The 26,274-nt window shown below is 43.9% G+C and overlaps 3 protein-coding genes and 1 pseudogene across 4 annotated transcripts in view; 3 read left to right on the forward strand and 1 right to left on the reverse strand.

Annotated features, from left to right (window-relative positions):
• Window positions 1-1,417: 1,417 nt before the first annotated feature.
• Window positions 1,418-13,343, forward strand: CHERP (calcium homeostasis endoplasmic reticulum protein). The gene is made up of 18 exons (XM_082495194.1): window positions 1,418-1,473; window positions 1,556-1,729; window positions 2,298-2,479; window positions 3,063-3,200; window positions 3,422-3,573; window positions 3,941-4,052; window positions 4,403-4,492; window positions 5,136-5,370; window positions 5,722-5,900; window positions 6,328-6,724; window positions 8,665-8,903; window positions 9,752-9,885; window positions 10,178-10,264; window positions 10,561-10,710; window positions 10,838-10,954; window positions 11,445-11,539; window positions 12,075-12,260; window positions 13,049-13,343. The coding sequence occupies exons 1-18, from the start codon at window positions 1,449-1,451 to the stop codon at window positions 13,084-13,086; spliced, it is 2,730 nt and encodes a 909-aa protein (XP_082351320.1). The 5' UTR covers window positions 1,418-1,448; the 3' UTR covers window positions 13,087-13,343.
• Window positions 13,344-14,688: 1,345 nt separating this feature from the next.
• Window positions 14,689-19,123, reverse strand: LOC309681467 (uncharacterized protein C19orf44). Its single transcript, XM_082495352.1, has 7 exons — window positions 18,491-19,123; window positions 17,875-18,232; window positions 17,223-17,299; window positions 16,376-16,847; window positions 15,447-15,542; window positions 15,152-15,318; window positions 14,689-14,780 (listed from the first exon to the last, which is right to left on the reverse strand). The coding sequence occupies exons 1-7, from the start codon at window positions 18,971-18,973 to the stop codon at window positions 14,694-14,696; spliced, it is 1,740 nt and encodes a 579-aa protein (XP_082351478.1). The 5' UTR covers window positions 18,974-19,123; the 3' UTR covers window positions 14,689-14,693.
• A 20-nt stretch (window positions 19,124-19,143) lies between these two features.
• On the forward strand, window positions 19,144-22,034 carry LOC309681468 (calreticulin-like; annotated as a pseudogene). The gene is made up of 6 exons: window positions 19,144-19,457; window positions 20,350-20,651; window positions 20,766-20,878; window positions 20,967-21,110; window positions 21,759-21,851; window positions 21,966-22,034. The product of its transcript is annotated as a calreticulin-like (transcript).
• A 1,873-nt stretch (window positions 22,035-23,907) lies between these two features.
• EPS15L1 (epidermal growth factor receptor pathway substrate 15 like 1) overlaps window positions 23,908-26,274 on the forward strand; it is a gene marked incomplete at its 5' end in the record, with an annotated part of 39,869 nt that continues 37,502 nt past the window's right edge. Inside the window, one exon of the mRNA XM_082495232.1 lies at window positions 23,908-23,937. Within this exon, the coding sequence (XP_082351358.1) occupies window positions 23,908-23,937 (30 nt within the window). The remainder of the gene's footprint in view (window positions 23,938-26,274) is intronic.

Raw genomic sequence — 26,274 nt, forward strand, 5'->3', positions numbered from 1 at the left:
TAAAGTATGAGCTAAGGTTTGAACTTCATCTGGTGTTCTGGGATCTGTGTTGATTTCCACGAATGTAGAGTGATGTAGAATCATGGTCAGAGTCTGTACTTCGGGTTTTTTTCTGGTGTTCATTTGTTATTTGGATACATGGAAGCATCCATCTTTCTGAGGTTTTATATTCTGTAGATAATATAGTGGGGTCTTCATAGTATGTCTTGTTAAGAATAAAAAGTTCCGCCTTTTTGTGAGGATGTCTGAGAGTGTTATCTGTGTGACTGGAAATCCTGCAAAGTGTAATTTAATGCCTGAAACTTAAGATAGTGATTACAGCTCCAGATGAGCATTGGGATGCTCAGGTTTGCTTTTGGCCTCACACGATTCCCAGATGATCACTTCCACTTGTAGATTCGTTTTTCCTGAAATACTAAAGGACACCAAAATTATTTGGGCCCCGCTTTGAGTTTTGATGTCTAGTTCTTGTATAAGTGTTCTTCAAGTGTGGTGGGGTTTTGTGGGGTGGAGCGATTGCTGTGCCTTGTACCTCTTGAATAGGATGTGAAGCTGATCTGATCAGTACCTTGCTTTTGAAGGAATGTTTTCCTGAATCCAGTAGGTAAGTAAATGTGGTGTAATTTTAATCCCGCTTTGAAAAATAATGGACTATCAGGTGCAGAACGAAAGTTAAGGTACGAACCAGAAACTATTTGAACATTTTAGTTTTAACTGCATAAAGTGAAGTCACTTAAGAAAAGCAACAGTGCTTAAGTAACATCCCTGCATAGCACCTGCACTTTCTTAACAGTTATATTTTAGGTTCAATTCACTCTCTACTGAGCTTCCTCCACATCCTTGCTCCTGTTTTACATCACGCCAATGGTCTATGAAGTGCTGCTGGGATGGATTTCCGTCCGTCCCGTCCCGTCCCCCCCCCACGCGATGAAACTGATGTTAAATGAAATGCTTTCTTTTAATGCTCTCTAACAATTTCTGGCAACTGAGTTTACAGCTTGACCGCGGCGGTTCAGAAGTGGATGAAGAGCGCGTGGCAGTGACCCAGCAGCTCGGCAGGTTCGGGAGGAGCCGGCGGAGGGCGAGGCCTCGCAGGCCAGAAGCAGCTTCTCCTTCAGAGGCCGGCGAGGGCGGCGTGCCCGCGAGCTCCGACGACGCTGAGGAAGGGCGAGCTACGGGCCGAGGTGGCTCCGAGAGCGGCCTGAAGCGCTGGCCGGGGCTTGTCCCCGTCTCTGTCCCCCCTGCCCACCGCCGTGCCCGCCTCTCCCCTCAGGCCGCCTCGGAGGGTGGGGAGCGGAGCGGCCGCACGCGCCCTGCGCCGTCTCCATAGCGACGTGGCCGTAAAGCGCGGCTGCGCGTGCCGCCTGGCGACTCACGGCACTTCCGGCCGGTGCGGCCTAGTGGCGGCGGCGGCGGTGGCGGCGGAGGCGGCCCGTTGTCCCGCAGTCATGGAGATGCCGCTGCCGCCCGACGGTGAGTGTGGCCCGGGCGGGGGTGGAGAGGGCGCCGGGGGGGAGCGGGCCGGCGGGGGCTGACGGCGCTGCCTTCCCCACAGACCAGGAGCTGCGGAATGTCATCGACAAGCTGGCGCAGTTCGTGGCGCGGAACGGGCCCGAGTTCGAGAAGATGACGATGGAGAAGCAGAAGGAGAACCCCAAATTCTCCTTCCTCTTCGGGGGCGACTTCTACGGCTACTACAAGTACAAGCTGGCCCTGGAGCAGCAGCAGCGTGAGTGGGGCCCGCGGCTTGGGCCGGGCCGGCGGTTCGGGGCCGGCGCAGGGCCGCGGCGGGCTTCGCTCCCCACCCCCGCGGCCACCGGTTCCCGGTCCCCGCTCGGCCCCGGCTGGCGGAGCCACTTTTCTCCCTCCTGGCCGCGCTCTGACCCGCCGGGACTGGTTCGCAGCCTCTTCCAGCCCTCTAAGCTCCAGGTAGTTGGCTGAGCCCTACCCGCGGCCCCTCACGCCCCCCCGTCGGCGGGTTTGGAGGTAGGCTGGGCTGCTCCGCAGGTACCGGCAGACGGAGCTCGACACCTGAAGGGCCCTCAAGAACAGGGTGGTCCAGCGCAGCAGCTCTGGGGGCTGGGCTTGTGTTGGAGTTGCTCCACTCGAAGTGCACAAGGAGTTGCTGACGCTCCTCTTTTGCACCATCCAGTCTTGACTGCGCGATTTTCATTTTATGTTAAGCAGCTACACAAAGAGTGAGGGTCTGTTTTGGAACCAGCATGGGTTTCGTGTGTGGGCTGGTGGTAGCAGATTTCTTTGTGAGGCTTACTTTAAAAGTTTACTTTGTCTGATAGTGTTGTGCAAGCAAAGTCAAGATATCGAGGCTACCGCACAGATCCAGCCACTGCCACAGCCGTCTCTCCCACCGGCTGCACCTATCCCAGCTCCTCAGGGCACTCCTTCCGTGGAGGAACTTATCCAGCAAAGTCAGTGGAACCTGCAGCAGCAGGAGCAGCATCTCCTCGCTATGAGACAGGTGGGTTTAAGATAAGTACTCACCTGGTTTATTCTAGGCTGCTGGTGGCTGTAAAAATTAGGAGTGAAGGGGAAGAGGAAGGTTTCCTTCTGACTAGTGGTGGCGGCATTGCTTGTTGGCGAGGAGAGGGAGTAATACTTTGCTTATTTTTGTTCTGTGGCAACTGCAGTCATCTCCTTGGAACAGATGTGCTAGCAAGGTTGACCTGTGAATAAAACAGTTTGTTTATTATATGAAAAACCTTGTTGGTTGGCAGAGTGGAATAAATTGTGACTGCTTTAATCTTTGTTTAATGCTGCGGGCTGCTGGGAACTGCAAGGCATTCCAGCTTGTAGTATTCTAAGGTGGATTCTCATTAGGGATGGAGAGATTTTAGATGTGGAAATGAACTGAACTTTTCCTGAAGAATTAGAAAAGTCTTCTCTTCTCCAAAACAAATGACTGAAACATTTATATGTGGTCACATTGCTTGTAAATGGTCTTCGAGATTGCTATTTACAGTTAAGAGGACAGGGATACAGCAGCTTCAAAAGAATATTGGATGTAATATAATTCCTTTTTCTTTCCTCTTCTTTTTTTTCAGGAACAAGTCACGTCAGCAGTAGCCCTTGCAATTGAGCAACAAATGCAGAAAGTTTTGGAGGAAACCCAGTTAGATATGAATGAATTTGACAACTTGTTGCAGCCAATAATTGACACTTGTACGAAAGATGCAATCTCAGTAAGTGATCTGAATCTGAACAGTTATTTGGTGGTGGTGTGGATTAAGTACAATTTGAATTTTGAGATTGTCTGTATAGTAAACAGCAGCTTTAATGTGTAGTTGTATGGTAGGTGAGATGGTAGCTGTTTCTTGAAAGCTTCCCTTCTTGCAGTTATTTCGGAGTTCTAGCAATGAACACATTAAAATAACTTAAAATACTTTAAATTTGCTTTTCTAAGGCTGGCAAGAACTGGATGTTTAGTAATGCAAAATCCCCTGCACACTGTGAGCTGATGGCTGGGCACCTGCGGAATCGTATAACGGCAGAAGGAGCTCACTTTGAGCTTCGGTTACATCTAATCTACTTGATCAATGACGTGTTGCATCATTGGTAAGAATTAAATTGTGGTCTTCAGTTTGATGTTTTGATTAATTTGGCGAAGTCTCACTCTGCTAGATACATTGTTAATTTGACTAGTCGCTTTTTATTTTTAATGTATTAATTATTTTTAGCAGCTATCTTAAGATCTCTATAGCTGTCACAAAGATCTAGTGCTTTAATAATCAAATTCAGCTTTTACCTACTTGTGTATTTGTCCTCTGGACAAGACTGTACAGTAAAAATGTGAAGGAGGGAACTCTATTTTATGAATCCACTATTTTTAGTGTAGCAGCAGTTGGAAGAAATTGAATATTACAATGCTTCTAGTGTTATAGTGAAAGGCAGTGACTCTTCTCTTCCCATTCCTTTCTTGAAGCCAGCGGAAGCAAGCACGAGACCTTCTGGCTGCTTTGCAGAAGGTGGTTGTGCCTATTTATTGTACCAGTTTTCTAGCAGTGGAGGAGGATAAGCAACAGAAAATTGCCAGGGTGAGTATCTGGTTTTGGTTTAACTGTATGCTTTGCTTTGTTAGGTTAGTGCTAGGCAAATTCACAAGCAGGAGCATGGAAGAGGACCACTAAGACTTTTCTAGTGTGGTTGTCTTCATAAAGTCTATTACAGGATGTGCTTTAATTCAAACTTAAACTAGAACTTAAAAGCACCTAGGCTTCACTTAAAAGTTGTCGTAATGATGAATGCATCTGAATCTTCAGTGGTTCAAGACAAGTGCTCAAATCCTGGGTCTTTTGACAAAACTAGAGATGTAAAAATGCTGTGCCTCAATTTTTGTTTTATTGTTCATCACTTCTAAAAACCTTTCACTCTTGAATTTATGCAGCTTCTTCAACTGTGGGAGAAAAATGGGTACTTTGATGAGTCAATTATTCAGCAGTTACAGAGCCCGGCTCTTGGACTTGGCCAGTACCAGGTTAGCCACAAAAGAAAAGTAACACTTTTCTTATTAATGTAAACATTTTGAAAACAAATTTAGGGATTGCTTTCCTTTTTTGAAAGGTAAATATTAATTCTTCACCCCCCCTCCCCCAAGTGGTTTACAAGGGATTACGAAAATAATGTAAAACATAATGTTGTTACTTCAAACATTCAATAATCCGTCTGCTGATGCAATCCCAGAAAGTCTTATTTGCATTTGTAACTACTACAGTCATGTACATATTTGACAGCGTGTTCTCTTTTTATGGAAACGAATGTTTGGTAAAATGGAAATTAAAGAAACTGTAGCTTTCAATTGTATACACTAGGCATAAAAATTGTTGTGGCAGCAGGAACTATTCAGTTTTAGCATGAATAATGAATGCTGTTGATTTTAACTGTATTTGAAAGCTGGGCATTAATGTAAAGAGTGACTTCCAGCCTGCAGAGAATATTTTGGAAATCTTCACAGAACTTCATAGTGTGACTGGGTGGTTCTGCCAGCAGGTTGTCCTGCATTCTCCTGCGTTTCTTGGGAGGGGGTGGAGAGCAATATCGGAGATTCTGAATGAGCAGATAGGATAACTGGTTTAGGTACAGTGTTAATTTGCTCTTCCTAATTTATCTCATTTTATCAGGCAAACTTGATCACTGAATATGCAACGGTAGTACAGCCTGTGCAGGTAGCCTTCCAACAGCAGATACAGAACCTGAAAACTCAACATGAAGAGTTTGTAAACAGTTTAACACAGCAGCAGCAGCAACAAATGCAAATACCACCACTAGAGAACGAGGTGAAATCCACACCCCCACCTCAAGCCCCCACAGCAGCACCAGCCTCGGCTCCACCATCAGCTCCAGTTACACAAGCAGGTACCAGCCTGTTCTGGGGACTTGTGCAGAAATCAGTGGGTGGCAACATTGTGAGATTTATTACTTTTTTTCCACTCCTTTTTTAGTAGTGAGGTACTGTACTATGCTGCTTTGGTTCAGGCAAAAGTCTGAAACTTTTGGAGGCTTGCAGCTGGCATGGTCTGCCACTGGAACATAAAAAGAACTAAAGATATGAATGTTAAACAGATCAGAAGCTTCTCTCCCAGTAGTAGGTTTCTGCAGAATGTTTACACATCCAGCAAAATTCAGATGGAGCCTATTGTGGGTGTGCTGGTGTTTTATTAACTGCCTGTGACCTGCGTGCTTATAACGGGCTCCAATGTGTTTCAGATGATGGTAAATCCCAGCTGCCTCTAGGTGGTTCTACAGAGTATGACACAACAGGGTCTGGAGTGCAGGATCCTGCCTCTGGTGGACCGCGTGGCCCTGGATCTCATGACCAGATTCCTCCAAATAAACCACCCTGGTTTGACCAACCTCACCCTGTTGCACCGTGGGGTCAACAACAGGTGAGAAACGCAGTTGTGAAACAAGATGTGGAGGGAGGTGGAGGTTCAGAGTGACGGTCTCTGTTGTGGAAGTGTGGTGAAAATGTGTGAAAGTTATAAATCAGGATTCAGATGCCAAGCTTGCTCATTCCGAGCCCAGTTATAGGCAATGTATAAATTGTATTTCAGCTTGTCAACTGTCACATTTTCACTATGAACGAGCAGAACAAGAAGTCCTGTCTTGAGTACAGAGCTGTTTGGTTCAGTAACAGTTTAGTCTTTTCCTGTGTTTTCTCTGGAGCTGCAGTTGTTCACACCTTGTATTCGGAAAGTTCTTTCACTTGTGTGTATTGCCTACAGGCTATATTTACTTTAAACAGGTAGATTGTTTTTATTGCATTCTTTATTTTTGTAGCCTAATGACCTGGCTTCTTTTCTTCACCGCTAGGGACCACCTCATTGTCCTCCGTGGAATAACAACCATGAAGGAATGTGGAATGAACAGAGAGATCAAGGCTGGAACAACCAGCGAGAGACACCTTGGAACAACCAGCCCGATCCTTCTTGGAACAACCAGTTTGAAGCACCATGGAACAACCAGCATGAACAACCTCCATGGGGTGGGGGTCAAAGGGAACCTCCATTTCGAATGCAGCGGCCACCTCACTTCAGAGGCCCATTTCCTCCACATCAGCAACATCCCCAATTCAACCAGCCCCCGCATCCGCATAATTTCAACCGCTTTCCACCTCGCTTCATGCAGGATGATTTTCCACCTCGCCATCCCTTTGAAAGGCCTCCTTATCCTCATCGTTTTGATTACCCCCAGGGGGATTTTCCTCAAGGTAAAGTGTGTACCGGGCCAGGTTTTCTTACGTTGTGATGTTGATTGCCATTACAAAATGATTTAGTGCTTTGGGGTGACAGCTTATTCTTGGTGGACTGTTGTGGTTTTCCTGAGAAATGTTGAGTCTGGGGGCTGGGAAGCTGCTCCGAAGACCTCGGTAGAAAATACATGCAGAGTTGGATGCTTCCTTGCTTTTTGAGCCTTCCTACCCTAATGGATGCAGATAACCAGAAATTGTAATCCAAACTCAAGTCAGCATCTCTACAGGCACCCCTTTTGTGACTATTTCGCTTTAAAAATAGTAAGCTCAAAGGTGAGAAGCAGCATTTGCTTGTGAGTTCAATCTCCTGCACATCAGGCCATGGGTGAGGGCTCTGCAGCTGTGTCCTCCACAGATAGAGGAAGCCAGGCTGGAAGCTTTTGTTCTTGTGCATACATTCATCCACGGCCTTCTTTTCTTCTCTTTATTTTTGCTGAAAAGCCCTCTAATTATCTGCCCTAATGTTGTGTGGCTTGGTAGTGTCTGGTGAAATGATCCTTAGTTCCGGTTCTCCCTCGTTCTTTGGTTCGCTCTCTTGCTGGAGCAGGGGGATGTCTGGGAGTGTAGGCAGCGCGCTGCTTGCCCAGCTTTTGTGGCTTAGATTTGGCTGTGAGCTCCCCGTGAAGTCTGGCATAGTTCTGCCTCAATGTAGTTTCTATTTCACGTTCAGAACTTATGATTATTCTGGAATGATCCTTATCAACGTAAAGTCTAAAGATCACTGTGGTTCTGTATGACAAGCCACTTAAGAGAGCAGTTATGTTGCTACATAGGAGTTGCTATTTTAAACTTAAAAGATTCTCAATTACCCAAGTCCAAAAAACATTAAAAAACAGTGAATTAGAGCTTAAATATTTAGGATTGTGATTAACTTCTTCAATAGAGATTGTTTTGGTTTTGTTTTGGTTTTTTCCTTTGCCTTTGTTGTTTGCTTTTTAAGAGTTGTGGTAGTGAGTAGGGAAAACAGCTTTTCTTGTCCTGGGGGAATTAAGATTTGAGCTCAGAAAAAGATGCTCTGTTTTGGATTGTAGTGGTGATCCAAAACATCTGTTGTTTCACGTAAAGTTGTTGGAGGAGGCGATCTACTACAACAAATGGCTAAAATTAGGAAAGTGGTGAAGCAGTGACAACGCAGACTCTGTTCAAGCTCTGATGAAGATGAGTCCAGTAGTACTGGCTGAAGATTGGACAGTGGCTATAATGGCTTTTCCTGGAAAAACTGTTGGTCCTTCTGCAGAAGATGTTGATTTTGTCTTGCATTTTTCTCTGTGTAGTGCAGTGAGTTCAGCAGGGTATCCTGTTGGTCATGGCAAACGGTTCGTCCATCAGTGATTTGGATGGGTGTCATTCACTTCTCTATTTTAACAGGATATTATCTCTACCTCTTCTCAAAACGCCTCTTTAAACAAAGTATTTTCTTGCCACCTACTCATGTGAGTTAACTCCTGCCATATTTATTTCTTTATGTATGATGATTTGGCATAGAGACAGAACTAGTTACAGGTACGTGCTAAGCCATGAGTGTGTATTTAGGCTTCAGAAAAAGATCTCATCAGTAGCTGCCCCACTGCATCTGAAACTTCTTGTTCTTGAGTGTATCTTTCTTGTGGTACTTTTTGACCAAAGTATGTCCCAAAGTAAGCAGTGGCGTAGGGTTGAAGTGTCCTGCTGTCTCGAGAGCAGTGGCTATGGCCAGGGAGGGAGATGCACTGCACGATACTGATGGATGTGGACCTGTAGCCAGCGTCTACGTCAGTTCTGTTGCTTTTCTTGGTCTGCTGTGAGGCTCTGGGTGCCAAGATTGTTTTTAGGATAAATGCACTAATTGAAGTACATCCCTCTGATTGCTTTCCTTTCTCCATAGCGAAATAAAATGTTTTAACCCTTCCACTCTGCAGAAATTGGACCTCCTCATCATCACCCTGGTCACAGATTGCCTCATCCTGGAATCAGCGAGCATCCTCCCTGGGGAGGGCCACAGCACCCTGATTTTGGGCCTCCCCCACATGGATTTAACGGGCAGCCTCCTCACATGCGGCGACAAGGGCCCCCTCACATGAACCATGACGATCCCAGTCTGGTGCCAAACGTTCCCTACTTTGATCTTCCTGCTGGACTGATGGCTCCACTTGTAAAAGTAAGTGTTTGCAGTGGGCCCTGACTAGTAGGATTAGAAGATCAAAATCCCATGGTCAATATTAGGGACAGTTTTTCATGGATGTTTATAATTTCAAATCTTTCCATCCAGCAACCATCAGCCAAAGTAGTTGTAGGGTATACAAGGGCAAGAGTGGGGGGAGAAGGTAGTGAAAATAGTAAAAAATTTCAAGTGCTGTGTCCCAGTAAAAGCTGTTTGAGCTCATATACATGAAAGAATAATGTACTCTTGAAAATCTTACCCCCGTTTTTAGAAAATAGAAATCCCCAGTGATTTTCAGATGGCCAGAGGGACCTTGCAGTTCTGATGTGGCCACTGTGTACTGGTTTTTGGTATTGAGAGTTCTTTCTTACAAAGATGTTTTGCAACACAAATGTTATATATACAAACAGAGAGTGATAGAGAACGGGAAATGTATCTGTATCAGCATCTGCGGGGATATATACTCTTATGCATTCTGTGTTCGAGATGAACAAATAGGTCTCTTTCATCTCTAACTTTGTGTTACTCTCAGCGTACACCAGCTTTTGCCAGGCCTCCAGCCAGCCACGCTTATCACAGAGGTGGATAAATGAGATCTGCATTTTATCTACCTGGCGATCCAGTTAATGCTGCAACCTGTGTCGTGCTGGCTTTTCTCATAGAACGCAAAATGGTAGTGGTAGCACGAAAAAGCATTGGGTCATCTACAGAATCCTTGTTTCTGGACCGTTTCTTTTATCCAATAGTGAAATATGAGGTCCCTACACAGTTAAATCTATATTTATCTCTTCAGGTAGCCACCCCATGACACATGACACGAATGTAATTTGTTTTGTTTCCGGCAGCTTGAAGATCATGAGTATAAGCCTTTAGATCCTAAAGATATACGTCTTCCACCCCCAATGCCCCCCAGTGAGAGACTACTGGCTGCGGTTGAGGCATTTTATAGTCCACCATCTCATGACAGGCCTAGAAACAGGTAAGAGTAGGTATAGCTAACAATATGGTAAGGAAAATGCCCTAAGAAGCTGTCTCAAACCACGAAGTGCCTCTCTCTTCCTTCGCCTGTGTCTTGGTTCTTCTAATGCTGAAATGAGTGCTCTTGTTGTATTTTAAACTGCACACGCTGTTTGATCTTACACTGAGATTTGCGAGACCTTTTTGCCCAGGCCCTTTGTTCCCTACAAAATCGAATGGAAATCCTGAACGTCTCCGATGATCAAAGTAGAATTTTGCAGTTGATGGTTCTATGTGTGGTTGATTTATTGCAGTGAAGGCTGGGAGCAGAATGGACTGTACGAATTCTTCAGAGCTAAAATGAGAGCGAGGCGGAGGAAAGGTCAGGAGAAGAGAAATAGGTGAGAGATGCTGTCTGCTCCCTTCCGGGAATGCACGCTGTTTGTTTGGAAGGTGCAAGGGATACTTTGGGTGAAATGCAGGGGGGAAGTCTGTTCAGCAACGTGCTGATGGAATAACGGAGTTTTAGCTTGCTGGAATTTCTCTCTAATATGCAGAAAATAGTTTTTGCCACACTCAAAAGTTTCATTGGATTGTCTGCAGAAATACAGTGCTTGTGTGTAATTGGAATTTGATTGGAAGTATATTTGCGTTTCTTCTGCTTTTCACTGGAGTTTCTCTGCTTTTATCTGTGCAGTGGGCCTTCTCGGTCGCGCAGTCGGTCTAAAAGCCGAGGTCGCTCATCCTCCCGGTCCAATTCGCGATCTTCAAAATCATCTGGCTCCTACTCGAGGTCACGATCTCGCTCTTGCTCTCGATCACGATCCTATTCCCGCTCTCAGTCCAGGTAGAGGGCAGTGGGCTGAATCGTGGGAACTGGGGTGGGAACATCCCAGCCCTCAGGGCTGAACGAGGAGCCCTGGATGTTGCTTTGTGAATTTGTGCCTCTGATCTCATGTGTTCTCCCTTTCCAGAAGCCGGAGCAGGTCCCGCTCTTCTCACAGCCGCTCGCGATCACGGTCACGATCAAGATCGAAATCATATTCCCCAGGAAGGCGGCGCCGGTCCCGGTCCCGCAGCCCCACTCCTCCGTAAGCTTTTGGGGTTTTATTTCTCTTTTTACCTGGGTTGTTTGGAAAAATACCAGCAAGGATGCGCTCTCATGGATATATTAAGCATTTCAACAAATAGTGGAAAATAAGATGGAAAGCAGATTTAGAAACCATTTATATGCTCTGTGTGCTTATAGGGAGAATATTCCTCTCTCCTGGTGGCTTTTTGTTACAACAAAACACTGTGCAGCTATGAAGGCCTCGTTGTGCCTCCCTAGGAAGCAGGAGTCATGCGCTGGGTACTCTTCTGTGTTCAGAAGACTGTAGCGTTTGAGCTCCCTTGTACTGAGAAGCAGTTATGGTCTTTCTGGAACCTTTATAACTCTATCATCTAATAGTTTTATAAAAGAACAGCTTAGTAGAGTGAATGGGATTATATTGGGTGTTAATGTTTAACAGAATATAAATGGCCTTGCCTTGTGTAAGAACAGGATCACCACTTCTTAATTTGTTCTTTTTCTTCCCTTAGTTCTTCTGCTGGTTTGGGCTCCAGTTCTGGGCCTCCTATACCAGAGTCAAGACTTGGAGAGGAAAATAAAGGCCATCAAATGCTGGTGAAAATGGGTAAGACGCTGTTCTGGAGTCTTCCACAAGCCAGGAAAGAAAATCAGGCACCCAACTCTTGGATAGAAGTAATTAATGCATGTTCATAAGTAATTACCCCTTGTTATTCCAAGGTCAGTGTAAGGCTATTCAGAGACAGAAGCACATAGAACATGGAGCCGTGGTGGTAGGTGCCTTTCTATGGAAAGGGGTGCGAGTTTGGCATGGAACAGAATTTACCTCCCCGAGGGATTTCATCTCATGTGGTGCAGATCAGCAGGGTTGACTGGACATGGTGGCCTCACACTGGCTTTCCCCTTGCCCTCTTCAGTGTTCTTAGGGGCAGCGTTGATGGTCGTCAGCCCCCCGAATCTGTGTGTGTGTTAATGCTTTTGAAACAAACGCGACAGTTCACGTGTTGTTTCAGGATGGCAGTTATCATCCTGCTATATCAGATTGCTGCTTTCTTTGGTTGTTTCCAAACTGCCTGTTTACTTTCAGAATTCTACTAATAAACAAGTAGTTAGGACACAACATTGTAATCCTGTTTCTGCAGGATGGAGTGGATCTGGTGGATTGGGAGCCAAGGAACAAGGGATTCAGGATCCAATTAAGGGAGGGGATATCCGAGACAAATGGGATCAATACAAAGGAGTGGGAGTTGCATTAGATGACCCTTACGAAAACTACCGAAGAAATAAAAGTTACTCGTTTATCGCACGCATGAAGGCCAGAGATGAATGTAAGTGAACGTTTCTAAGCAATTTAAAAAACTGTTCAGATTTGATAGTGATTTTGTCCTGTTTACTGTAGACTGTAAACCCAAATCAAGAGACTAATAACTCTTAATTCTTTCTAATGTAATGAATGTAATGAATGCAATAAAACAACAGGTAAGTAGACATGTACTCTGATTACTCGGTGTCTTTTCCTTTGTAGGACTTGTATTGTATTCTAATTTCTGAAACAGTAATTAATTAGCCTGTTCTGCGTAAGCCCCTCGCTGGCTATGGTACTGACCGCCTGCATCTCTGAGCGTTGCCCTTCAAACACCCAGCGCGATCCTGGGGTGGCGGAGGGGCCGTGTCCCGGAGGGAAGGCTGCCAGGGCAGGCAGGGCGTTCCGCTGGGAATGACGGCTTCCTGCTTGGCCCCGCCCAGTGCCCAGTTTCCAATAATTAGCGCTGTTTTCTGCCCCAGACAGAACTGGTAATAAATTCACTGGAGCGCAGGAAGGGTTCAGAAAAAGTGGAGGTGCTTCTTAAGAGGAAGACAATTACCCCAACGATAGATTATTTTTTTTTTGCAGAGAGTCTGTGTTACATACAACAACTGCACTTGACAATGACTAAAAGGAAAAAAATTGGCATGATAAATGAAGTCACTTCTGCCTATGCCTGCAGTAGAGCTGTGTAATAAAATGGGTTCAAATAAAGCCCAGAAGCAAAAATAAAGCCCTCGTTCCCTGAAACATTTCAGACAGCTTAGGTAACTGCAGAATGTGTAAGAACTCTTTTCCCTATTGTTTCAGTGAAGCGTGAAACGCAAGACCCTCCACCACCCGAATAAGACTCTCTGAAGAAAGATGTCTTGCATCTTCTACAAAACATTAAACTTGTATAAATCCGGATTAAAGTCTGGAGGAAGTGACAAATGAATTACTTTTAAAACTATGGTGGAAAATGGAAAGCTATGACATGTACTTCAACACTTGTTGTTTAGTGTTTAAAAAAGGCCAGTAGTAACTGACATGTCTAGCAAGTTTAAGAATTTCCATTTATTTTGCAAAATTTTTTAATTAGTTACCCATTTTATACTAGAATTAAACCCCAGTCAAGCTATCCCCTGTGCAGGATTGTGAGTCATTCATTCCCGTGGAATACAGACGTTATCTGATGTGGTTGTGTGTTCTCTAGTTCCATAATGTATGTTTATTTCTCTCAAAAGGTTAATTCTATTTGAAGTGGAGGGGTGCTGCCTTGGGATCAAGTCAGACTGATGCTGAGCAGTGTATCCTAATGTCTAAATGGGGAATGAAGCATCTAGTTCCAGTACAGGTGACCTATGAGCACTGTGCGAGCTTGTTAGAACCTACCCTACAACTTAACGCCCCTACACACCAGCTGCTGCAGTCCCAACTCTGGTCAGAACACGAGGGTTAACTGTTGTAGCTTTTCAAGCGCTCTAAGGGATGTTCAATGCTTTGTAATGGAAGACGTTCTTTAAGCTTTTTATATTTTTGTATATACCCTTTAATAAAAGCTAATTAGTTGAATAGAAGAGAATCAGTTTTCTCTGCTCTGCAAGTTTCTAACAGTGAAACGTTCTTGGAAACTTCCTTTAATCTAAATGAGAAAAAAAAAAAAAAAAAGAACCTTTTGTAACTGTTTCCCAAGACCACCAGCTAAAGATGTTGGGCCCTTACACTGCACTTCCACTCTAGAGCTCTGTGTGGTGGTCACCTCTTCCAGAGTCATTTGTTTGTATAGCAGAAACCCTCTTAAAACCATTCAACTAATATGGTGAAATATCAGTTTGTTCTAGATCTACTGTAGTTGTGGAACTGTAACTGTCTGTGAATCAGCATACAACACCTGTATGTTATCAACTTGTGAATTTTATTGTTTTGCCTTCCAATAAACACTTTTTTTTTTTAATAAAAATAAAATGGCAGCTTATATTTCAGAGTAAATGGAATCCCATACATCAGTTATAAGCCTTCCTTTCTTGAATTTATCTTAACTTTGCGTGTGTTTGGTTTTGTAGTAATCTGACAAGGCTAATTATGCATAAACACTGTTTAAATCTGGCACTGACTGTTGTTCTGTGGCCGTGCTCCTTGGGTGCCATAGTACTGACTTGCTTCTCCTGTGATCACAGATCACACAAGCTACATGATAAACACACTTACTGTGATGATTTCCACACTACCTGCAGAGAGAAGGGTTTTCTGGGTTTCTTCTTTGCTGAACACTGCCATAGTCTGGCTGAAGTCACCTACGTTAGTAAAAAATTCAGAGATGGATAGGAAAATACATTATGTATTTAGATACATGTAGATACATAGCAGTTAGTACAAATCCTTCCAGTACATAGTTTATAACTTCTTAGCTGTACAATTTGGAAGGGTTTCTTGTTCCAGCTTGACAAGTAAGTTTAAGTAAAACTTCAACGAGTCAAGGCAGCTTTTCCTCCTGTGCTTTCCGAATATCTTCACGTGCCTGCTCAATTGTTAGAGGTGGGGATTTGTGATTCTTGATGTACTGCAAAAAAAGTTGATACAAAAATGTCTTTATTATGTAGATAAATACTTTCTAGTATTTAAAAAATAAGAAATCTTCATGTCAAGATACCTGCACTTTTCTATACTGGCACCAGAAATCTTATTCTCTCAAAACCACAGCATCCAGTAAGACTTTATCCAGTAAAAAAGACTAAACTCCTGACTTGTTATCAACATGGGCACAAACGTTACAGCATTCTTCTATGAAGTAATTTGTTCAATGATAATATGAACTTTATCCGATCAATGAATAATACACAAAGAAAATCATTTGCTGCCAATACTAAAAGCGTTTGGAAAGGAATAGAAGCTTACTCTTATCTCGGCTGCCACCTAGTCTATCATAAATACCTCTTTAGCCTCTTCCAGGGTGTGGTAGTGGAACTTCTCCTTCTCTAGTGACTCCACGAGGGAGAAGTGAAGGCGGTGAATGTTCTCTACAAACTGCTGAGTCAGCATCAGGTGCTGTTTCAACATGCTGTTTAAAACCAGAACTGACGGGCTGTATGCTGTCAAGGCTGCAAGAAGGGGCGAGTACATCTGTTAGTGATACGTTACAGTCAGTAGTAAGGGGTAAACAATCCAAGCAGGGGTTAGATGCATAAATATAGTAAAACAGAGCAGTAAGAAACATGTTTTTCAGTACCTTCCACTGCATCCGTGCTGATGATGTGACTGGCAATAGGTACTGGGTCAACGTAGCTGTTTCCTACAGGCGGGTCAAGTACTGCAGAGGCGTTTGCTGTGCACAGGATAAAATTAGAATGCCTGGGTTTGGAGGGTGGAAAAGTTTAGCGCTAGAACTCGGTTCATCTTCAGCAGGCTCTTGGGACATCGGTTGCTGTAGAACCGCTGTAAAGCCTAACAGGGAATTCTCTCAGCCAAAAAAGTACTGAAATAGCTCTAAGACCTTCAGTTTCTTTACTTTATGTTCACAACATGTGCCATTGCAGAAGGCACCTTTTCTGACCTTAGACAGAGTATAAAGGCTTTTGTACTTAAGAAATTACTGTTTTCAAGCACACCTGAGTTTCTATTTTCTCCTCCTTGAGTGTGGCAAGATGGGGCTCCTACAACTTCTTCCTTTCACTAAAGATCACTTTCACTCTCAGAAACAGTGAAAGGTTGTGTCTGTCTTTTCTAAATGGGGCGACAGAGCTTTCCCAAGAAATAAAAATACAATGCAAAAAAGAACTCTGCAATGGGTGATCGCTTTAGTAACAATACAATAGTATTGTTTACAATAGCAAAGATACAATAAAAATGTTGAATTCTGTTTGAGAATATTACTCAGGCTGTTGCAAGCTCTGTCGCTAACACTAGCTCATCCATCCAGAGTTCCTGTTGTAGTCTTTTTTTAGCAACAAACAGTTCCAAGTTCTTACTCTTGTTGTCCAATCCCAATCTTTTCTACAGATAACAGATCAGCGTGTTGGACTGTAAAAGTTTTTAATTTAATGTCAGCTAGGGGAAGCCAGTACTGAAACTAAGAACTCTATCAATGCTGACTGGGCCGGCATATAAAATATAAAAATGTAAAAGTTGCCTGAATAGGCCACTATCTCATGAACTTACTCTTTGCCCAGCAATAGGTGAATGGAGGATCCACTGTCTGAACCGCAGTTTCTCTGACAGTTACTCTGTGTGCCTGGTCTTGCCGCTCTCCTGTAAATAAAGGTGACGATGCTGCAGATGGGTGTTTTCCAGAATAAGTGCAGCTCTCAGAATGTTCCTCTGACATTTTCGATACAGATTCCCTGTCTGTTGTAGACAGAGACGTTTCAAAGTCTTCAGAATATTCTGAATTAACAGTTCCCTCATCATGATCAAGATAATCCTGTTTGTGTCTTGGAAAATCTGCAGAAACTCCACTTAAATGCTCAGAGATTTCAACTTCAGTCACAGTTTTTTCAATAGCCCCTTCAGAAGCGTCATTCACACCAGTTACTGCACTTGTCATTTTAAGAGAAGTTTGGTCTTTTTCCACCAGGAATGTATCTTTTGGGGGATTTCTGTTTGATTCTTGAATAATTTGAATGTCTGACCCCTGTAAACCAAAACAGCTGTATGTTAGGAGAATCAACAAAATATAACAGAATATGCCTCCATTATTCTTCATCTCTTCTGCTGTGTGCCACTGAGTTGGCTACTACTTTATTTTTACTTTAAAAATGTTGCTCTTCTGTGTCACCGTGCAAACTGGGCAGTGCTGTTACATCGAGTAAGGAAATGCAGCCACAAAAAAAAAGACTTTGGTCAGGTTTCAGTAGACTGTAAAATCCTGATCTAACCCTTACAGCTAGTGAGACAAGCCCACCTCAGATCGCTGATGAGCAGAACAGATGTGTTCATTTTAGAATATCCCCCCTCCACCAAACAAAGGCAGAATGGAAATATGTGCTAGTAGGGAATTTCTACATACTTTCTGCTTTAATTCTGCTGCCTCGCTGGTGATATTCGGTGCCAGATCATCAAGGCTCAGGATATTCATTCTGAAGTCTGCAATCGAATGACAGATCGTCATGAGAATCTGCATGAAAATTACAGTACGCTTTCCCTTAAGTGAGAAAAGTGGGGAAAAATAAATCAGTACTACATCCCTAGTTTAAAGTTTAATAATAGAAAGTAATAGCTGTCAATCGCTAAATCTTTACCTTAGCAGCAGCTCTGTCTAAAGTTTCCTCCTTTGTCTGTCGGTGGATCTGCTAACCCAAGAGATTCTTGCTGCCCCTCATTTACACTTGTTCAAACTCAGAGCCATTAGTACATTGTTCCATTTATTTATGAAAATTATTCTAAATGCTGTAATTCTTTTGACATCATAATTAATTATCACCCACGGGAGCATCATGAAACTGAATCCATTAAATCAAAAGCCAAGAAAAATACAAATATGTTACACTAGAAAAAAGAAACAGATCAACATAATTCTTTTGAAAAAGCCTTGGTTTATATAAAGTTACACTACTGAATCCTTTCAAAGTATTTGCCCATGTGTATTAGTAAGTTTATCAGTAGACTATTAGTAAAAATCATGCCAAGCCTACCGAGACAATATTTTAGAACTAACTTACCACTTGAGCTGCTGCTGATTGAATCTTCTGCATCATCTGCTTTGGAAAACAATTCATCTAATGATTTTATTTCACTTCTGTCACTTTCAAGTGATATTTGGCTTTGCTTGGTGTTGCCTGTTCTAGGCAGAGTAACCTTTACAGTAGTGTCTTTCATGGAAGAAGACAGTGATTGAGATCTCGTGTTATGTTGTACTGACAGGTTTCTGCTGGCTGCTGAAGGTGTTGGTGAATTAACTCTATCAAAACCAATTTTTTCTGAGTCTTTGCTCTGAAAAGGAGATGGTTTAGGTACCTCTGTCGATGAAATTTTCTTATGAGATGGAGAAGGCATTCCTGATGAAACTGGAGTCTTACTCTTTTGAAGAACATGAAAAAGAGATTTATGTGTTACTTCATTTATTATGTGTAGCCCACTAGAAAGGAAAAATATATTATAATGGGCAAAACCCAGTAATTTTAAAATGTGAATTGAAGTTAAATCATATCATGAGCAAGCCATAAATGCAAAATTAAAATTCAGTTTCTAGTGTTACCTAAATAAAAAGTGATCTACCAATTTAAAACAATTTCATAAATGTGTAAATAAAAACACATAATCCAGCAAAGCATTTACCTTTCCACCCCATTTAGAATCACTTACAACAACCCTCCGATTCTCATTTCCACTGGAAAACTCCAACGAGCTCTCCATCAATCGTCTCATTTCCTCTTCATCGCTATCCAATCCAAGTTGCTGTTTAACCATAACATTCTTTTTAGGGCTTTGGATTCTTTCCTCTTCCTTAGAACAGGCATTACTGAGGGTCATATTTCCACTGGCAGTAGTGGAATTCTTCAGATATTTCTTGCCCCTTGCACTGCGTTCATGACTGGAAGCAGATGAGGATTCTTCATCCAAAGGCTTCTGGACCAAGTCAGTGTTTTGCAATTCCATCTGCTTTTTTCGAATCATGATTCTGCTTTCTAGTTGTGCCACTTTCCTCAGCGCTGAGCTCGATCGCATGTGGGCAGCACTACCCGGAGTGCTCTTTGCTCCGCGTCTGCTCACTGCCTGACTGACGTTTCCCGAAGTCTGGCACCACGGGCTCCCACCCATGTTTTCAGTGTGCACCTTTAGGAACCTGCCGCGGCAGAACGGAGCTCTGCCAGTTTTCTCCAGCTCTGTGTCAACCACAGAGAGGTCGCTACAGGAGCGAGGAAGGACGCTGGGCCCGGCAGTGATGGTTTTCCCACGGGGACCAAGGCCGTGTCCCTGCCAAGAAGAGGATGCAGAGCGAAGAGCCCTCAGAGGCGGAGGCAGGCGGCCCGGTTCAGCTCCCAGCTCCCCGCTCCCCTCGTCCCAGCCTGTGCCGGGCCGCCTCCTCCCGCTCCCGCAGTGGGCCCTCCCTCAAACACCGGCCCGGGGTCCGCGGCCGCCCAGGCGCAGACCGAGGGCGGCGGCCGGGCCGAGAGCTGTCCCCTCACCTGCCCTCTGCCCGTGGGCGCCCTCTGCGCCCGCGCGATCGCGGCCATCCAGGACGGAGCGCCCTGAGGCGTCAGCAGCACCCCCAGGCCGGGGCCGGAGCGGTCGGCGCCGCGCCGTAACCCCGGAGACCGCGACGCCCCAACATCCCGCCCTCTGATTGGCTCCGCGCAGAGCTTCCCCCCTCCCCCGACGCGCCAGCCAATCGCAAGGAGACATACTGCCGCCCGCCCCTGAGCGCGCCGAGTATAAGTCCCAGCGTGCGGCTCTGGGCCTCAAACCTGGGTCAGAGGAACCTGTGTGGAGGTTGGCGTAGCTAAATCATGTTTGGTGAGTTTATGTCTTCATCACTGAAGTACTGCCACTGCTGTCGTGCAACTCTGCAAAGATGGTTGTGGAAACGGTAGAAAATACATGAAGGAAGGCCCTCTTAAAAAAATGAGGATGTTGTGACCATAAGGAGTTGGCTGTTCTGTGCTTGATAGATTCCTAAATATGTATTAATAAAATACATGTTTATGCAAACTTTCTGAGCTGATTTGAAGGACATAACTGAAAATTATTAGGGTGAGTTTAGAATAAAACTAGTTGTTCAGCAGGATTTGTTTTTTATCTGCCCTCATATGCTTGTGTGTAGTTTTCCAGTGACTTAATGAAAACTGTACATTTGAATGTTAAAGTGAAATTTGTCATTGTGTATCTAATATAATTATATGGGTATTCAGCTTGTGCTGTAGAGAATTTATTTTGTCTGGATTTTTGTTTTTGAGGTTAGTTTTCTGGATTTAGTTCTGTAACAGAACTAAACCCCAAACCGCATGAAATCTAATTCTGAGGTAGATTTAGAGAACTGAGCAGAAGCCATGCCATCTATTAAAAATGGAATACATCAGTGGAATGGGAGAGATGTCTAGCAGTATTATAAGGAAAAGGTAAACAATATATATATTTCTGCAAAGAAGTTAAGGATACAAAGCATATCATCACGTTGTAGGGCTACATATTTGTAGATTTGAGACAAAGAAAGTCCGTGTTATATTAAATCACAAGAATAAACCCCATCCACTCAAGAAACCAATCAGATGCTTTCTTTAAAATGCAGGTTGATGGATATACACATCCATATACTTAGATTATAAGGCCAGATCAGACTTATGAAGTAAAAATTGATAATGAAACGGTTGCATCTGGTAACTTAGAAGATGACTTGCAATTTTTGCCACTGAGGAAAACTAATGATCCAACAGTGAGGAAACCCACTGATTGGGATGACCGAATCCAAACTGATGATCCAAATGACATCAAACCTGAGGTGATTGGCTCCCCTTATTCTGCATTATTGGGGTTTTTCATTCCTACTAATACACGTTTGATGTAGTTGAATTGTGCACTAATTTTGCTTTCTTAGTCTTGTGTCTTTTTAAAGGATTGGGATGAACCTGAATACATCATGGACACTAGGCTGAGAAACCTGGAGATTGGGATGATTCTGTGAATGGAGAATGGCATTATCCTATGGCCAAGAATCCTCTATACGGAGTGTAAATAATCTTTTAATGCTAGTTATGGATAACACTTTAAGCAACTTCTTTGCCTGGCTGTATTCAGAACATGTGGTTTATCCTAGGGGGAATGGAAACAAAGGCAGACTGATAACCCAAATTATAGAGGAGTTTAGCCTCATCCACAGATTAACAATCCAAATTACTTGCCAGACTTCAGTATCTACAGCTATGAAAATATTAGCGTCATTGGACTAGGTAGCTGGCAGATGAGGCACCTTTACTGGAAAATAAGAACTTTTTTCTCACTGAGTATACAGCAACCTGTTTACCCTCTGCATATAAACATTATCTATTGTTTTAAGCTCTCAGGGACTTACGGCTTTAACTTGCTCTTATGTAAATATGTGTACAGAATTGAAAAATCTATAACATGCACTGATCTCCTGTTGTAGTTATTGTTTGGATGATAATCATCTACAGGTAAGCGAAGGGCCTAAACTAATTCGTGTAAGTATTGTAAAGTATGACTTACTCCACCTGACTTGAGATGCATAACTGAGGCTTCGAGCAGCTCAGTCACTCCTGACTTACCCAAAAATTAATGAGGAGAAAACTGCCCTCTGGGGTGCCTCTGAGATCTTCCTCTCTCTCAGGTGTCTTGGATAGCCAGTAATGAGACTTAAAACTTCTTAGAAGAGCAGTGAAGTGCCTAAAGTTAAAAGAAGTTCTTCAGATTCTTGAAAACAGTTGTCCAAAAAGAGAGAATTCTTCATCCAATTCTGCAAAAATCTATGGGGTTCTTAACATGATCACTGTATACTGAATATATGATACAAACATATTGATAAAAAAAAAAAAAAGAAAACTCTAAAGAACACAAAGGCATCCTTGTTTTTTTCCCTGTTCCTTCAAAGGTGAGAGCTGGCACAATTTTTTACAACTTCTTGATAAAAGATGATGAGGTTTATGCAGAAGGCTTAGGAGATGAAATCTGGGGAGAAATGAAGGTAACGCAAAATTCTTCTGTCTGTTTTGATTCTTTATTACCACATCTTAAAAAAATCCCCTGTCTAATCTGATCAAGAACCTATCAGTGCAGAAAAATGAAATATTAATATTTGGGTCCTGAAAAGGAGATTAATATAAAGCAGACTGAGGAAGAGCAGGAGAAAAGTTTAAGAAAAAGCTAGAGAGGAAAAAAAAAGAATCTGGAAAGGATAGAGCGGTGAGAAACACTGTGGAGAAGGGGGAGCTTTAATTGTTATTTGAAAGAAGTTCATGTTATTTTCACTTAAATCACTTAGGGATTTTTGCATTTGAAGTTTTTAATGTTTTGTTAACAGCTTGTGGAAATCTTCACCAATGGAGTTGTATTAAAACAGGATTATTTTTTAAAAAAATTGAACATTAAATTTTGTGACCAGTTTCGTTTGGGTTTTTTTTTGTAATACAAATAATGCAGTATAGTTAAATTCTATATAGAAAAGGTTAATATTTTTTAACCGTATCTTTAACACTGCTGAAATGTATTAAAAACATCTGTAATAAATCACTAGGTTTTGGAAATGTTTTTACACTTTCATGGTTTTAATATTAAATGTAAAATTCATACTAATTTTTGTTGAGGAAATATCATAATAAGCTTTTTACGGTATTTCATTGAAAGGTTCAGCATGTCAGATGTGTGAAACATGTTTCACAACATACTTCACGCTATGGAGGAGATAAGCTCTGCTAAGCTCCTGTAGTAATTGTGCACCTGTCAGGGTTTCGGGGATTACCACTGTGGCGAATGCACGGTGGCTGCTCTTGGCAGTTCTGCCGTTGCTTCTCTGCTGACTGAACGTTCTAGCTCTCTGTCTCAGTGTGGGACCTGAGGGACAGTAGTCTGTCCATCCACAAATCTGTGAAATTTAAAATGTATTCAGACAATTTTTTCCCCTTCAAAAAATCTGAAATGTATATATAGGACCTGGAAGCTGTCTTTTTTTTTTTTTTTATAATAGGGTGGTGGGAAGAATTAGAAATGGTGAATGGTGCACCTATTTTTCTGTCTGACATCTTGTAACCTACTCCTGTAACTTAGTCACTTCCTTCATCCCTTCTCAGGTCTTTCTTCTCTTCTGTGTTTCCTTTTCCCCCTTCAAGAGCTAATGCTATAAATTTAGCAAAAGCTGAAGCCACACTTCCAGAGCTGATGGTTTTGCATTTACCTCGAGGGAACCCTGACATGCGGAGTTCGGTGTGTAAGGAGAAGGAGTGGGAGGATCTGTGGAAACCCCAGTTTCTCACCTGTGGAGTGACTGAGGTCAAATTCTTTCCCTTCTGCTTGTCCGAGTGCTGCTCCTTGTCAAATAATTCTAATAACACTGTGAAGAACCTTGAAAGCTATTGAAATACAGCATAACAGTTGCCCTTTACACATTCTTGTTGATTTAGCTTCTGTGTGACCACAACGATCTAGCCTTGCTTAGCCTGCTCTTCGATATTTATACATTCCAGGCAGGGATTTGTTAACTTTGTTGAATGTTTGATGATAAACCAGAGGAAGCTTAACGTGGTGAATTCTGTTTTTGACAAGGTTTAGTGTCATGAAGCAAAATAACTAGGTTTGTCCAAGACAAAGCTGGATGCGGGTCATCCAGCAAAAAAAAAAAGGTCGACCGGCGCCCTGACTGGGTTACCTGGAAGAATATTCCTCAGGGGAGCTGCAGTGTCCCCCCCACCTACTGCGTCCATATCGCGGGCAGGTCACCCCCAGCCTGGCCTGAGGCGAGCCATGGCTGGCAGCGGGGCGGCTGCGGGAAGCAGGGGCTGAGCTGCCGCAGGACGGGACGGCGGGGTGGGGAACGGCTGCCGGCGACAGATAAACCTCGCCCGCTTTGTTCCGCGTCTCCTCAGCCGCCCCACCGACTCCCGGCCGGCGGCGGCCCAGCAGGCCCCGACCCCTCCCGCCCGCCCAGGCCGGGGCCGCGCGGTGCCAGGCGCGGCCGGGCGGCCTCCCGCCGCCGCTCGCCCCGCCTTCCCCCCGCCCCGGCCGCTGCCCGAATCAGTGGGAGGAAGATGGCGGCGCTCATCCCCCTCAGCCAGCAGGTAACCGGCCGGACCCTGCTGGGGAAGCCGGAGGGGTAGAGGGTACAGCCGGGGGCGGCTGAAGGGGGGACGCGGCACTCTGGGCCCGGCGGCTGAGCGCCGATGGGGAAGGGGGAGAGGGCCCTCCCCGGTGCGGGTCCCCCTCCCGCAGGCGGGTGCATCCGGGGCCGGGTCGGCGCTGGGGCATAGGCCCTGCCTCTCCCCGCCGCCGGGGAGGGGGCTCAGCCCGTCGGGGGGAGAGGGTCGGTGCGCGGCGGGGAGAAGGCCCCGGGCGGGGGCGAGCGCTCCCCCGCCCCCCCCTCCGCCGTCGGGCCGGGGCTGAGCCTCCCGGAGCAGGCGGCGGCCCCTTCTGTGGGGGCACAAAAGGCGCCGGCGCCCTCCCTTGATGGAGGCCCCGGAGCTGCCCCCCTGGGGAAGGGGCAGGGCAGCGCCGAGGCTCTCCGGACGCTTTCCCTCCCCGAGCTGCAGCTCCCGGGTCCGGGCCGCGGGGGTTGCTGCGGTCCGGCGGCCTGAGGTGCAGGGCTGGGGCTCCCTCTCTGCTCCGGACTCTCTGAATTCGGTCGCGTCACCCTGTTTGGGTTTTTTTGCCTTTTAACACGGCGTTCGTGTCGTCTGTAGCTGTTGGGGTGTCATGACTGCGCTGAGCGTTTGGGAGTAGCGTAGCCACAGCGCGGGTACACCAGTGAAGGACTCGGTGTGAAGGAGGGAAAAGGAGATTTTTCACCCATCAGCAGGAGAATGAGGGTTCTGAGGGGAGGGGAAGAGCCTGAACCTTGGAGCTCGTCTGGCACAGGGAGCGTGGCGTGCCTCCGGGAGAGGCTGCGTTTGGAGCTCTGCTTTAGCGTTTGGGAGGATCCTTGGGGAGATTTTTGTTGTTATTATTGTTACAAGTTGGGATTTTTTTGTTTCATTTCTCACCCAAATAATTTAAACCTGAACAGTGTGATCACTGTTTATTCTTTTCTGTACTCCTGTGAGGGTTGTCAGTTTACTTACTTCCTTTAAAACAAAAGAAAAACCCCACCACACTCCAACGCCTTAAAATTAAAACTATTTTCTGCACTGTGGCTAGGCCGTCAGGAAATCGGAACAGCTGCCATTGATAGTTCAAATTATTTAAATTTATCGATTTCCCTTTAATTGTGGACTTTTATTTGCGGTACTCTGAAAATTTATCTTTCAATGGAGTTATGTGATGCTTGGGTAATAGTAATTTGCTGTGCGTCTTATTAAGACAGTGCACCACTTTTTAGCTTCTGAATAGCAGTAGGAGTCCTGTTTAACATCTGTTTAATTAAATGAACGTGTTCCACCCATGCGCGTGCAAACTGTTACCAAAAGTTTTCAAGTGGAGTAATGTGGTACAAAATATATATGTAGAATAAACTCTGGACTTGAAAAAGTTTTTTTGTGGAACTTCTATAGTCCACTGACAAAAATGTATCAAATATTTATTATACGAGAAATCCTGCTTCTGTGTTGTTTACATTCTATTTAATATTAGAGAGACTGGCATTAGTGGTATTTTGTTTTGTATAACATAATATGTTATCTTTAGGAAACAGCGCCATGTTCTGTGAACGTATCAGTTATTTTGACGTACAATTTTACTGCAAACTTATTGGAAGCATTCTAGTTTTCAAACTTTTTTTTTTTTCCTATATTGAACTATCAAGAGTAATCTAGCTGTAATGAGGGCAGTAAACAGAATTTCTCTGGAAATTAATAAACTTCCTCTTTTAATAGCCTCAATTTCATGGTTACTACAGAGATACATGCTAGTTATAATAAATGCCAGAAATGGTATTAAAGGAGAGGTTACACGTGCTGTCGTGTTGAAGCATGTTCACTCAGAAAGATATAAAATAAGAATATTGATAGCAATATATTAGGACCTATAAACAATGTGGGTAATTCAAGCATGTGAAAGTGTTTAATTGTATTTGTTCTCATAAATTAGTTTTATTATGGTTCTATTGTGCTATGAGGTTATGTTTTTATGATAATTTTATGAAAGAGAATTTACATGTCTAACTTACAGTATGCAAGCTATTTAACATTTCAGCTGCCTTTGTTTCAACCGGCTATGCATAAAAACAGTTGAACAGCAAGCAAGTAAAATCAGTTCTTGGAGTTAAACAACAACTGAAACTGGATTTGATTTACCTTTGATAACTTTATTTTCTTGAATATTTGATCACCTTATCAGTGGTCTTTCTGCTGTGCCGGGCAGGTTCAACCTCCAGCCTGTGGAGGTTATGGAGAGTTACATTAGAGATATCAGGACAGCACAGATCACTTTGTAGCTCAGTCTTCTGAGACAACTCGGGATACTTG

This window comes from Vanellus vanellus (genome assembly GCF_965231255.1).
Source record: "Vanellus vanellus genome assembly, chromosome: 25".
Lineage (NCBI taxonomy): Eukaryota > Metazoa > Chordata > Aves > Charadriiformes > Charadriidae > Vanellus > Vanellus vanellus.